This window comes from Protomyctophum parallelum (genome assembly GCF_964188405.1).
Source record: "Protomyctophum parallelum genome assembly, chromosome: 4".
NCBI classification, from domain to species: domain Eukaryota; kingdom Metazoa; phylum Chordata; class Actinopteri; order Myctophiformes; family Myctophidae; genus Protomyctophum; species Protomyctophum parallelum.
The window spans coordinates 15,035,997-15,050,523 of NC_139700.1; the positions used below are offsets into that span (position 1 = coordinate 15,035,997).

Sequence of the window (14,527 nt, forward strand, 5' to 3'; positions counted from 1 at the left end):
TAAAGTAATAATAAACACATGATATCTCAAACAGGAGACAAAAGGGTAAACTTATGCTGAAAGGGAGAAATAAAAGAAAGAGAAGAACAAAAAAATAATATACAGTACATTAATCATCCCAGAAAAAGAGAAAGGAGAACCACCATTCTTTAGGAGCAAAGTTCAAAAGAAAACAATAGATGACATATTTTATGAGAAAGAGAGAAACAGAAGGTTTAGATATACCATACAAAAATATATAACTTCATTTTTAAACAGAAGGGAGGGGGGAATTGTAATAACAAAACAAAAAGTAATAATAAAAAAAGAGTGTGACACTTTTAGAGTGTTACAAAAGATGGCGTTGTTAGTCATGATGTAATAAATATAAAATTAATCTGTTTCTCATTCATCTTCCCTTCCTGGTGGTTTGTCAACACTCTAAAAGTGTGGATTTGGATAGGACAAGGGCCAAAGCACATTATCTGGCATTGGCTACATGTGCATATATCACATATGCAAGTAGGTGTCACTCGTGGGAGTGAACAGCAATGCCTGGGCAGGCAAAACAATGAGGAGCTGACAAAAAATCTGTCTGTCTGGCCACGATTATCTGCTTTAGGTTGTTATCGGGCTGTATGTTCATTTTGTGGTCTCTCTAAGTTGAAATTTTGCATGATAAAGAATATTGCTTAAAGTGTCGATCCTGTTGTTTTGTTGTTTATTTGTTTTCTTTCTAGAAGACAGACAGAATCAGGGGGAAAAGTATATATAAATATATACTGACAAATAGACAAGCAAGCAAAAAGCGAGACAGGCGAACAAACAACGAGCACTTAGACCAAAGGAAGGAAAAGGAAAAACCGGAACGGGGGGAGGAGGGATGTTAACCATTTTAACCGGGGTTTTTTTTTTTGGATGGGAATGGAGTTTTCATTGATTGGTGTTAGTCGTATTAGTTTCCATGGGAGGTAATTGCAGTGTGTGTGGAGGGGGGTTGCTGGTTGTTTGATCCCCACGCCAAACTGCCGTCAGAGAGAGACCGGGGAGCAGAGGCAGGTGAAGGCCAGGCATGAACAGTGACCTCACAGCCTTAGGGCTGAGCTCAATACAACATCGCTTTAAAGCACAGAGAAGCGTCTCAGGAGCCCTGGGCTGCATAAAGGCACCTCCCTCCTCCTCCGCCAACACCATCATCGACGGGCAGCAATGGTCTTCAATTATTCATTCATTCCTTCATGCTTCATTCAGGGTTTCTGCGCATTCTCAGGTAAGAGGCTAAGAGCTGGTACGTACATCCAGGGTAACGGGGTGGCGGGGCAGGGGTGCAGGGGAGGGCAGCAGGACAGTTGGCCCTTTCTACTGGCCTTGCTCTCTGCAGGGCTAGGGGATACTTGGGGGGAAAACATGGAATTTAAAAACGAATCACGTACAATAGTCAGCACACAGTGAAGCGTGTGAGTTCCCAAATTAATTTCTAGGTATTTGCTAAATGCATAAAATAGTAAAAAAAAAAAAAAAAAAGAAAAGAAAGAAAAAAAGTTTAGCTCTAATAGTAATAATAGTACATGGTCCCATACTGTTGAATTGTCCAATGTTGTATTTGATTGAGGGTTGGTATGAACCTTCTGCTGGTACATAAAACCTGCAGTTGTCTACAGTAGCCAGTGGGAGGCAGAATGGACTAAAAGTTGTCATTGGAAATTTCTCCTACTGCTCCAGCATGGAAAGTGGGCTGTTGGCATAGCAACGGCTCTAGAAACATAGACCATATGAACAGGGGTTCAGAGGTGTGTGTGTGTGTTGGGGGTACACGTGACAAGAGGAAGGAGGAATGTGGGGCTTGGGCTAGGGGTGGGGTAGGGTTGTTGGGGAGGGCAGCAGTCAAAAGACACAGAAAATAAAAACAAAGAAGGTAGGATATATGACAGGTACGGGTGATAGCCTCGCAGAGACACATACATTCACATGAACAGACAATACGGAGGCAGGCAAGGGCCACTTTGGGTTTCACCGTCCTGTGATACTATCCTGTTTTTTTTTGTTGTTGTTTGTTACCTGACCGAGGGCCAGCAGCTCGAAGAGGGGGGAAGGGGAAGGGTAAAGACACTCCACTTCTAGGCTGGAGAGAGACGCGAGAAAACAAGAATCCATCCAAACCCCAAACCCCCCCCCCCCACACACATACACACACACACACAGCCCCCCAAACCCACCTGCAAACATGTCACACTCACACAAGCACTCTTGTCCTGCTCCATGAACTAATATTTGAATGCCCATGCTCCCATATCTAATCATACACCTCCCCAAATCATTCTTTTGGGTCTATATTGGACTGCAGCTAGAGGATATCATAATCATAATCATATGCCTACACAGTGAGACAGCGTAGTATTCCAGCAGTGCACTGCTTACATAACACTGCCACCACGTGCAGCACATGTGCATGCAACACAATAGCGAGCCAGTGTTCTGGTCTTTGACATCCCAAACTGTAATCAGATGCCATGTTCATGGATAACTAATTACTTCTTGTACTTGGCACTGAAAATGGGTCCAAAATAGCATATAGTTGACTGAAATGCCATCAGAAGAAAGGTGCTAAATGCTGCTTAGTGGATTTGTGTTTAATTTACTGGACCCAAGCTGGACAGGTGCCAAATTTGCTCTTCACAGTATATAATATATACTGTGAAGAGCAAATTTGGCACCTGTCAAATAAAACATATTATGTTTTATCTCTGCAGTGATGCCAGTAGCAGTGTTATGTCGGCAAGGACTCCAAAACATTGTTACAATCTTGCAAGCAAAACTCTCTGCTGAACCTTAAGTGCCATTCAAACTACTACTAAATTGTTGCTAAACTGGCAGATGGCATGTTCCTACATCAATGACAGACAGCTATAAAGGTTCTATGATCTCAATCCAAGGTGAAGCTATCAATCAGAGACCCCATATCTCTCTTTAGTGGCTCCCAATTGTGCATCGCCAATTTGAGGGATCAATTAGAATAAATCATCTCCCGTTCCGGGGGAGCTCTGCCAACCTAAAGTCATCAAAAACATTTTTTAAAGTCCATTAAACCTGCCAATGCGATATCCACCAAAAATGTGAAGAGCGATTAAACGCGAGGCCGTGGTGCGTGCAAGGTTCTGTTCTCAGGCAGGCAGCCTGCACTTCCCCGACTGCTGTCTCCATCTACTACTTGGATGTAATAGCATGTGTATACTAGCATGTAACCTACTCGCTAGTGTCTGTTTCGGCCCTCTCGATCAATCACTTAACACATGGATGTGTTTCTCTACAGCTCATCCCCATACTGTACAGAGGGAACACAAACACAACCTCTGAACTTTCGCTCTCACACATGGATGGATGAGTGGATGAGCAGAGCGCTCCTCCCCACTCCACATGCTGAACCCTTCCCCCCCCTCGCTTTGTGATTTCCCTTTCCGCCTTATGCTTAGTGCTATCTCCACTGCCATCTCCATTCCCTCTAGTGTGTGCCTACTGCAAATGCATCCCCCTCGTTCCCCTGTGATGTGCGGATGAGCGTGGTGGCCGGGGGGGTGGGGGTGGGGGGGTTGGATGCAGACCCCGGGACAGAATTAACTGTAAGTCCTCCGGGGACACGCTGGCTGATTAACCAGGCCTGCAAAACGCCATGTTGCAGGAGGAGCACTGTATGTCCGACTAGCAGAGCACACATAATCAGTGTACATGATTACATGCATAAGCGGTGCATCCACAGAGGGTACTAGCGGATGTGTAAGCAGGAATGTGATTGAGAATTCAACAACAAAGTACGGCACCGTTTGTCTCCCACTACGTCCAGCGGTAGAAAGTAGCGTATGTGACTCTTTTTGATACAGAGACAGTCATGGCGGCAAGACTAACTGTTGAGGAGCCTGTTTCAAGCCCGTTTTCTCAACTCGCTGTTTTCTGCCATATCTCCAAAACTGGTGGGTCAATTTCAAGCTATGATTCACTGCTTTCATATGACATGAACAAATATATTGTGATAAAACTCACTCACACCCGTGTGAAGTGAGGGGCGCTCTAGTCATCGTACATCATCATCAAGAATGGTGGTCCCTTATTGGCCAAGAGTTCCCACCGACATACCGCCGATTTGCTCAGACACATATGATGTAAATTCTCCTTTCATTGTCAATGGCATTTAATGTTACATTAAACACTATTGCTGTTTATAGGAGGGACTAGCGCCCCTCAAAACGCCAATGACTTATTCTGTGTCAAGGTTGGTCACTTACCTCTGCAACTAACCTCATTGTCATTGTGGCATAATGTTATGTAATATTCTCATAATAGCCCCTCCTCCATCCTATACGGCATGAAGTCATCCTGCTATGACTTGAACATGGCCGTCATGATCATTGAGCTATGCAATGAGATGTAAACATGTTTATATTGATTTACTGCTGAAAGTCATCCACTTGACTGTCCTTGCCTCGTCTTTCCCATCAGGCTAACTCAATGTAATAATCTCATAATTTATGAAGAGGCTGGCTCGACAATTAACAAAGAGTAAATAAATCCCAATGGGAACATAACATTTTCAAGACAGAGACAAATCAATTTGTGTGTAAATCGGATAAACCCTGAAACAAGTAACTGCACCGCAGGCTTATGCAACTTGGATGAATAATAGAAGGGCCTCTGGCGAGTGGACTGACTGTAAACGCACCATGAGGACATATTCCGCCTTCCTCGTCTAAAACCTCCCTGCTGATTGTGCCATATGTGTTTGCCGCTCTGAGAGACAAAGATGTTGAGATGGAAATCTCTCTGGGATTGTTGATTCCCGTTATAGCAATGGCAAGGAACAGCATTATGTTCACTCAGTCACAACACAATGCTATAACTGAGAGCCACTGAGGCATTAAGGAGTCACTCTGGCACTCTAATTAAGCATTATTCCCATCCCAGATCCACAACCTATGGCTGCCTGGCATGTAAACAACCGATTATGTGTGCATCCAGAGTCAAAGCAACAAAAACACATTGTAATTGTCAGCAATCAACTATCTGCCTCTTTCAATCACAACACTGCCTTCCCCCAGGGGACAGTATTGTCTCAGGGGTCTCTGCATTTCTTTCAGACAAAAACAATTTCAGTGTCCTAGGATCTTGTGCCTTATCCCTAAACTTATTTACAGGAAACGGGGAGAGAGATGGGGGGAGGAAGACATACAGCAAAGTTCATCGGGATCGGGACTCGAACCCACGACACACTGTCATGCTGGATTACCAGCCTGGGTGCCTGGACTGCTAAAAAGGCCCAGGCCAGGGTTTTTTTTATAGTAAAAAATGGCAAATAAGTTTAGGGATAATGGTTAAGATATAGCCCCTAGTGTCCAGATTGAGACAAACTTTTAGAAATCCGGATTTTTGGAATTTGAATCGGATTTAACACAATGTTTGCTAAGGACGTGTACACGTCTTTTATATCAAAACCATGGGGTGCTAAGGAAGTGTAAGGCGTCCTTTGGTCTTTTTTATTGATTTTAGCATGACCAGTGCGAGGTAAGAATGGAAGATTATGCCTCCCGGTTTTGGGGGGACGGACGGAAGGCGGGGCTTTTCAGAGTAAAATCTGCCATATCTGCTGGCACTCTAGCGCCTGTATTTTGAAATATGCTGGCGCATCCGTTAAAAAACACGCAATTGATTGAATGTGGTTCAAATCTGATTCGTGGCACATTGATATGCGATAAGAACTGATATTGAGAGCCACCGTGACAACAGAGCATTAATACACACCTATATTACAGTGTTACCACAGCAACCAATGCAGATACATTGATGATGTCTGGATACTTAAATCCAATCTGATCTCTTGCAAATGACATGTGATAGTGTGGACAGTCAGTCCACAACATCAGATTTGGGAAACAAGTACCACCATTTCTGATGCCATCTGGTCTTGCGTAGCCAGACAACTATTCCACAATCTCCGAATGCTATATAGAGTCTGGAACTACACCTCCCGAAATCCAAACACGGAAGTTGGCATCTGTTCGTCATTTCCGTTCATGAAAATATATTTTAAAATATATTTACATTTGATTGTTAAATTTCCATTTCTGCTTAGATGATTTTGATTTATGCTAGGATAAATATGTGCGACTGTAAAGACGAAACGTTAGCGGGGAGGAGGCTTTATCGCGTGTTCGTGATCAGAGGCTTCCGTGCTCCAGACTGTATGACCTGGCAACAGTCTGGCCATGTCATCTGACACCGACTGCTCCGTCTTCTCTCCAGGAAGTGAGCAAATGGCCCCTCCAGTTGACCTTATACAACATGGCGACTGCCCTCACAAGGTCAACACCATGGTCAACACCATGCATGATGATCACCCACGGCACAGATCCATCCTCTCAGGGGCTGTTTGCCCACCAGTGTGAGCAAACAGCTCACAAACAGGTCACACTATGGTAAGATTGTGTTTGTTTGTTTGGCCTGCCTTCAATTACGTCTAAGCAATAATGAAGCAATATGAACCACTGAAGGGGAAATGAGGAGCCATTTAGCAAAGTCTTCCCTCCCTATTGGCAGCAGTGGGAAAAAAAAAGAAAAGAAAACTCTCCTGAACCGTTCCTTGTCTAAATGTAGTGCGGGGGAAGGGATATTTCTGTAGTGTGTACCACCAGACCAGACCCTGAGCAAAATGTAGGGCACCACAATTCAGCAGTGTGGAATAGCTTTTTACTCGTCATCATTGCTACTGTAGCTGAGAAAATTAACTCCAGTACAAATGAGCAAAGGTGATATGCTAGCATCAGTCACTTCTGCCAACTACAATATCAAGCTGAGAGAACCCTGACTTTATTACTTCATAGTATTTTATATACATTATGTCACAGGTACGTTATTACACGAAGGCATGAGGGATACAGTTACGGAGATGATTGATGTGTGGGTGTAACCAATAGATTATGAATATGGACAATATGGCTGAACGGAGATGGGGGGTGGGGGGGTGAGAGAACGGCTTGGACTCCAGCTGGAGGCAGTTGTGAAGAGCCTCGTTTACAATGGCCAATACACAGCGGATGTGATTGATTAAATCACAGCCAGACATCTGTGAAGTCAGCAGTATACACCATGGGGAATGATCTATTCCCAGCCAGCTTACACCCTGCATCCCTAATACACCATGGGGCTTAAACTTTTCATATGAGCCGCTAAATTTAGCATCCAATTAAAGTGTGGCTAAATCATTCATTAGATTTAAATTGTATAATTTGATGCGAAACAAACAAAACAATAAGCGAGTAGAGTAGATTTAGTTTACCATTCAGGAAGGCTGGGTTGCGGACAGGAAGTTCACCAAAGGACTTGAGACATTCAAATTCCTCATTACAGTATAATTTAATTTCTTTTGTAGCCCACTCGTTCTGCCTTTGCATGGCCTCAAGCTGCTAGTCATTCAGCTTTGGTAGAGGGAATTAAAAGACTCCAGGTTAATCTAGAAAATAACACAATGTGCACAGTTGCTGTTCATGGAGGTGCAGCCCTATAGCCATGTGCGTTGTGAATAATTTCTCGACTTCACATCGGGTTTAAGAAGGTTATGAGGGGAACGCTAAGCGAAATGCCTGAAAGCTAAAGCCCACGGCTATCTAATACACATTCCACAAATCTCTCTATGTCTATCCGCCTGGGAGTGTGTCTGTCCTTTGAATATTTAGAGAACTGTTCATCCAATCGACTTCACACTTGATGAGTGTACATCTGAGGACCTGAGGAAGAGCAGTGTGGACTGTTGTCCAGAACAGGCCCTCTCCAAACGGGCACATGTTACGAACCACAGACATGCCCCAGATGGCCTAGTCCTGTGTATACAGACTCTATGCTCTTATCATATCATCATCAGTTATGGGTCTATAGCTTTTATGCTTCCCAATGGCATTCTTAGTCAAAGACCGATCAAGGGCTTCTTTGTAATTATGCACTGTTTTGTTGACTGTTGAAAAAGGTCATAACGGAGCTAGGGGCAAGAGAAGCAAATGAACCGAAAAACAAATATCTCTTAGATGTTGTTGCTTCAAAGCAACTCATGCCTGTGATAAAAGACGGTGGTTATTACTTCCTGAAGGCAATTGACTTTGTGCCGCCGAACATACCCCTGACCCTTTTGGGACTGGCTTTGATTAAAACGTAACGCTTGACATGTATCCGGGGGATAAGAGGAGAGTCTACGCACAAAGCTTCCCAATGCATGGTGTGCTAGCTTTGGCACACCGCTGAACCCACAATGTGCTTTGTAGACCACACAGCACAGTGGCTGTGCAGAATAGATAAGGACGCTAAGCATTTGTAATGGGTCCCCAGTTATAAATCATGCGTCAAATTGATGAAATATTCCCGCGTGAAAAAATAATTGGTGTGACAAGTAAGTCAGAATTTGCTGACCCTCCCCCCCACAATTTCCTTTTATAAAGGTGAGTCTCCAAAGGGGTTCCAATTAGTCACAGAATCAAAGTGGGGTTGCAATGGCTTAATTGGACTGTAGGGGAAATCAAGTGTGTCGCCTCAGCCCAGGGCTGGACCTCTTAATAATACACAACTCTACCATGGCTCTCTGTACCCAAACACTGGACTACATCACCAAGCCCTCCATCCACCCTACAGACAGAGGTTTATTTTATTAGTTTTTCAAGAGGGGCAGCCGCAGCGCTGATTTGTTTGCAGTACACGAGAGAGCCGCACAACCACCATGTATCCATTTTCTCCCCCTTTGGCTGTAAAACAAACAGGATTCTTTAAAAGGCTGTAATTTATCTCTATATATCAGTGGAAATATTTGGGCGTGTAAGAGAGGAAGAGAGTGTTGTATTTTTAGCAGCGTGTTTATGGAAAGTGAATAACATACTGTGGAATAATGAGGAGGCTCTCTGGGGGGCCTCGGCAGAGCCTCGGTGGAGCCTCGGCGGAGCTACAGAGAGAGGGCTTTCAGGGCTGAGTAGCACGATTGAAGGAAAACTAATGAGCGCGAGACAGGGGGAAAAATGAGACAAAAGACACAAGAACACAGGAGGGGAGAGCAATGGAAACAATAGTGGCATGAAAATACAAAGGCAACGCGGCGGATAAGGATAGCGGGGGAGGAGGTACCAACAAATAATGACAATGATGATAGCGGAAGAGGGTGAGAGCATGCCATTGCAGTAACGTGAGATAATTAGCAACAGTGAAATAAATAATGGGCCTGCAAATCCTTTTTCATTTGATTGGCCAGTCTTTATTCGTAAAACTGGCCAATATGCCTGGAGTGGTGCTATGAGGACAGGTGAGGACTCTCAAATTGCTTTATCCCTTTACTAATTTTGGCAATAAAGGTATTAGTCTAGGTTTCCTGTTTGCATTACCATGGCTATCGTTGGTCACAGGGTCACCAATTATGGCTGTCGTTTCACTTTAAGAGTTTTATGTCAAACTCTGCATCTGGTGGTACAGAACCGCAGTCAGTGCACAAAGAAAAAGACGACATTCCACTATCTGAAAACACCTGTACTCTCCTTTAATCCCCACATCCAGCTAGTCCACATCCATTCATTTAAGCCCCCATGTTCTTTCTTTCTCATACACACAGTTACACCACCACACACAATTGAAAACACCCACACACACACACACACACACACACACACACACACACACACACACACACACACACACACACACACACACACACACACACACACACACACACACACACACACACACACACACACACACACACACACACACACACCAAGCACTCTCATACTTTGTCTGGTACCTCTTCTCAGGAGGGGGCTCCTGATTGGCCGGCGTGGCCTGCGCTGTTTCCTGCAGGTCTGGGATATTGGCAAAGTCATCTTGCTCGGCCAAACCAATGGCCAGAGACAGCACCACCATCTTCCCTTCACTGGCTCCCGGCAGAAACAATTAAACATCACATACAAGAGATAGACAAGGATATACAAACAGAGAGAGAGAGAGAGAGAGAGAGAGAGGGGAAAAGGACAGATACAAGGGATATAGAAATAGAACATAAAGGGAGGAGTGGGACAATGCAGTACGAGGAAAAAAGAAGACGGGTCATATACAGTACAGATCATAATACAGACATCTATCAGATCATATACAGACATCTATCAGACCATACAGACGTCTATCATCAGATCATATACAGACATCTATCAAAACATATACAGACGTCTATCAGACCATACAGACGTCTATCATCAGATCATATACAGACATCTATCAAAACATATACAGACGTCTATCAGACCATACAGACATCTATCATCAGATCATATACAGACGTCTATCAGACCATACAGACATCTATCATCAGATCATATACAGACATCTATCATCAGATCATATACAGACATCTATCATCAGATCATATACAGACATCTATCAGACCATACAGACGTCTATCATCAGATCATATACAGACATCTATCATCAGATCATATACAGACATCTATCAGACCATACAGACGTCTATCATCAGATCATATACAGACATCTATCAGACCATACAGACGTCTATCATCAGATCATATACAGACGTCTATCAGACCATACAGACATCTATCATCAGATCATATACAGACATCTATCAGACAGCGGCAATCAAATGATAGAAACACCAAAAATACAGAAAGCGAGAAATAAGTCACAGAGAGAAGGACAATCTGAGAAATCATATGAAAACAAGAGAAGCCATACGAGAGGAAATTGTGAGGAAGAGAAAATCCACCAAACCACATACGGCCTCACAATAGTACGTCCAGGATCCAGGGAAGGACATTAAGCAACAAGCCAAGTCTGAAAGGCCAAATCTATCACGACATAATGACTGTAATATGCTTGTGGTGACAACAGGTGCACTGCACGGTGCATTGATTTGTCATATACATTCATTCATCATGTACAATCACCATTTTAAAAGTAACTGATGCTTATTAGTTAATGGCAGCTAATGAGGGTGATATTTATTTACACACACACACACACACACACACACACACACACACACACACACACACACACACACACACACACACACACACACACACACACACACACACACACACACACACACACACACACACACACAGAGTACTGAGTACTTTACTCAGTTATTTAATATCTGCCTCCTGTCTTCCCTCCAGACCTTCTAAAGACTCACCTTTCCCATCCTAACGTGGCTATCTTCCTTTTCCAGTGTTGAGATTTAATTAAACCTCATTATTAAGAAGATCTGGACTAATTGTTTCTATTTGAGTGTCACACAGTATCTCGGGGTGCTCTGTGTGTGTGTCAGTGTTTTCTGGGTCATTGCTCTCTCACTCTCACCCCCCCCCCCCCACCCGCACATCCCTAGGGTTAACCAGCTTTTCCCTCCCTCATCATTCCTTCCATTCATGTCACCCAGAGCCTTGCATCCTTAGTGTAAGCCCCTGACTGAGTTCAGAACGTACCAGCACTGTAAGAATGCAGCCTCTGAGGGCATAGCAAAACACGGCTCCGCTTACTTCACTCCTTCATTCCTGCACAGCAGCATCAAAAGAGATTTAAGATATTTTTGCTGCCCTACTATTTAACGCTGTGTTCAATCAGCTCCCCTGCGACATCTCGTAAAAAAAACTAATGGAGTGGCACTCACATGGTTAATGGAAGTGTTATGGTTATTGGATCCCTCTTCTCGCCATCGGCAGTTAAACATCGGTACTTAGATTCAAGAATATTGGCAAAACACTTTACGTGGAGCGTTGTCCAACACTACAGTGTCCAAGGAGAGATAGTGAGAGGACATATAGCGACAACACCCACATAAAACATTGACATGGAGCCAAAAAAGCCTTAAGACCAATACCCTGAGCGATTCATTTGGTCAAATGGTTCCCAAGGCCAGATATCGATGCCATCTCGAGAAGATTCACTGTCATCACTGAGCCATGATTCAGAGGCACTGGGGTATCTAGCCAAGATTGAAATTAACTGGCCCGGACAATGGGTCATGTCTATTACAAGGCCTCTCTGTCATCAATCCACGGAAATGTTGCTGTTGCAGGATGGGGTATATTACAACAATGAGCTCAATCTTACATTTACACTGACGGGTGCTAAAGTTTACTATTACGGATGACGTCCTCCCTGACCTGCTAGTGTTTGTGTCCTATGGCTAGCCAGGGCCCAGCGCCCGGAGCCTGTCATGCACATGCAAGAGCTGAAAAAAGGGTTTAGTGGAAATGGATTCACTGTAAAATGGACATTAATCACATGTCACACCTTGGTGATGTCCTTCTCTGTTTGTCCCCTTCACCTCTCCCTCTCTTGTATCCTCCCTCTCTCCCTCTCTCCCTCCCTCCCTCCCTCCCTCCCTTCGGTTTCAGGCCCGAAGCAACAATCTATTGTGGGCGCAATGGTGCTGCCGACAGAAGATCAATGCATCAGGGTTAACACAAATCTACACACAGTTGCTTAACCCCTGTTGTTAAAGTGATGCACAGTGGCATGTTGACCGTGTGATATACAGTATACACAGACACGCAAGTCGACAGCTTGAGAGCAGAAATAACAGCCCCGACTTTACAATTTATAGATAAGCATAAACGTGAGCGAGGACAGTCATCGAAAACGAAACAGGCTTCCTAGCTGGCTTTGGTCTCTCAAGCAGGGGTCTTAAAGAATCATTCCAAAGGACAACATATAGTAATAATAAGACTAATAATCGAGCACTATGGAATATCAAGTAGGCTATACCATCATGACTCTTTATGGCACATGCCTTATGAATACTATAAATACTGGCGCTATCCTGCTAAGACAATTGCACAAGCCAGGCTCAATGCCATTCAAACAGATGCTACTGTTTAACAGAGCATGCACACTACAATCCTGAGTATTCATTTAACTCTGAGAAAGTACAAATGTAATCAAATAGGTTACATTGGATAAATAAACACTGAGAAAATTGATGTGCTGTATAAACACAGCAGAAAAGCCCACAGAATGCTGTGACTTCCCTACAATTTTTCACTGACATTTCGATCATGTTTTGAAATTAGGGTAAGGCTGCCACTGACAGATTGCATAACATGCTCCAAAATGGAGGCTCCTTTTAATTTGACAGCATAACTAATACAATGCTGTTGTGTTCCCACGCAACAACAAAAAAACGCAACATCATTGCCCTGGATGTATTCATCCATTTAAGATTAAATTCTGATTGACATTTAAAGGGTTCATAAAGTATCAGTCACGTATAGACAATAATACATTGCTAATCAGCATTCTGGTTAATATCCGTCATTGTGATCTGCACGCTATCCACTGCATACAATATGGCTTTGTGCTGAGTGACAGATGCTTGTCTCTACAAGTTAACCTCATCTATATTTATGACGTTGTTCTGATGCATTGAAATCCAACCTCTGCCCTCCTCCTCCATCTACCCTGCAACTATCGCCACTGTCGGGTGGAAACCTAGTATGTCCAAAACCAAGTGGCGTCCTCCCATCAGTACCCAGGTTCGCCTGGGGAAGCAAATGATCCTTCCGGCAGACTAGATTCTAAGAGACGACGCCTGAGATCCAAATCAAAAGAATCAACAAAGTCAGACCCCTTAATTTGATTCAGGACCGGACATGCACCCTGCTTGGCCAGCCTTGACAAATGGCCCATGTCCACTGTGTGCTTGTGGAGAGGTGCAAACAATGGAGCACATCATTGAAGCTTCCACACAGCAGACCAGGAGGCAACTGCCTGGATCATCAAGGACCTTGCATTCGCAAAAAAAGAAAAAGTCTGACAGCAACGATATGCAACTATATAATGCCATGATGTGATGTAGGGTATTGCAACTCTAGATTCATCCCATTATTTAAAAAAAATCTGGTTTTTCCATACACCATTAACTGAGAGCGTACAAATAGATGAATTACCATTGAGGATTTTACTGTAGTTCTGCTGTGGGGGGACACATACTGTACATGGCATGCATGGACAATAAAGGTGTAGTAGGAAAAAAAAGATTTGGATGTGAATAAAACTGCTTATGTGACGATGTTCCATAACCTTAAAATATATCATTGTTCTCCAATATGGACACCACAATATAATAACTTAAAACTTTGAAATGTGATGCTTTTCTTGTTAATTATATTTTTATTTTAACTATTCTGAATTCATGCAGATTCCAATTTTGTGGTCAGTCTTATTAATAGAATGCCATTAGGAAAGTTAGCATGAAGTTTAGTTTTCTCAAGCTGAAAAAGTGGGTTGCCACCCACACATTTATTATTTACCCAGGGTAGTTGCTGAGCTCATTTTCAGCAACACCCTGCAGACAAGATACACACATTAAAACCTGGGAGCTGACCAGTACAGCCTACTGTTGGCCACTGGGCACCTCCACTGGTCTGAGAGATTTGGGGTTCAGTGCCTTGCTCAAGGGCACTTCAGCGGTGTTGGGGGAGAGCCGACCATTAACTTCCCCACCCAGATTTTTCCC

General features: G+C 43.6%; 1 protein-coding gene across 1 annotated transcript in view; it reads right to left on the bottom strand.

Moving 5' to 3' along the window:
- syt7a (synaptotagmin VIIa) overlaps window positions 1-14,527 on the bottom strand; it is a gene marked incomplete at both ends in the record, with an annotated part of 104,872 nt that overhangs the window by 17,325 nt on the left and 73,020 nt on the right. The window contains one exon of the mRNA XM_083763305.1: window positions 9,779-9,919. Coding sequence (XP_083619431.1) covers window positions 9,779-9,919 — 141 coding nt within the window. The remainder of the gene's footprint in view (window positions 1-9,778; window positions 9,920-14,527) is intronic.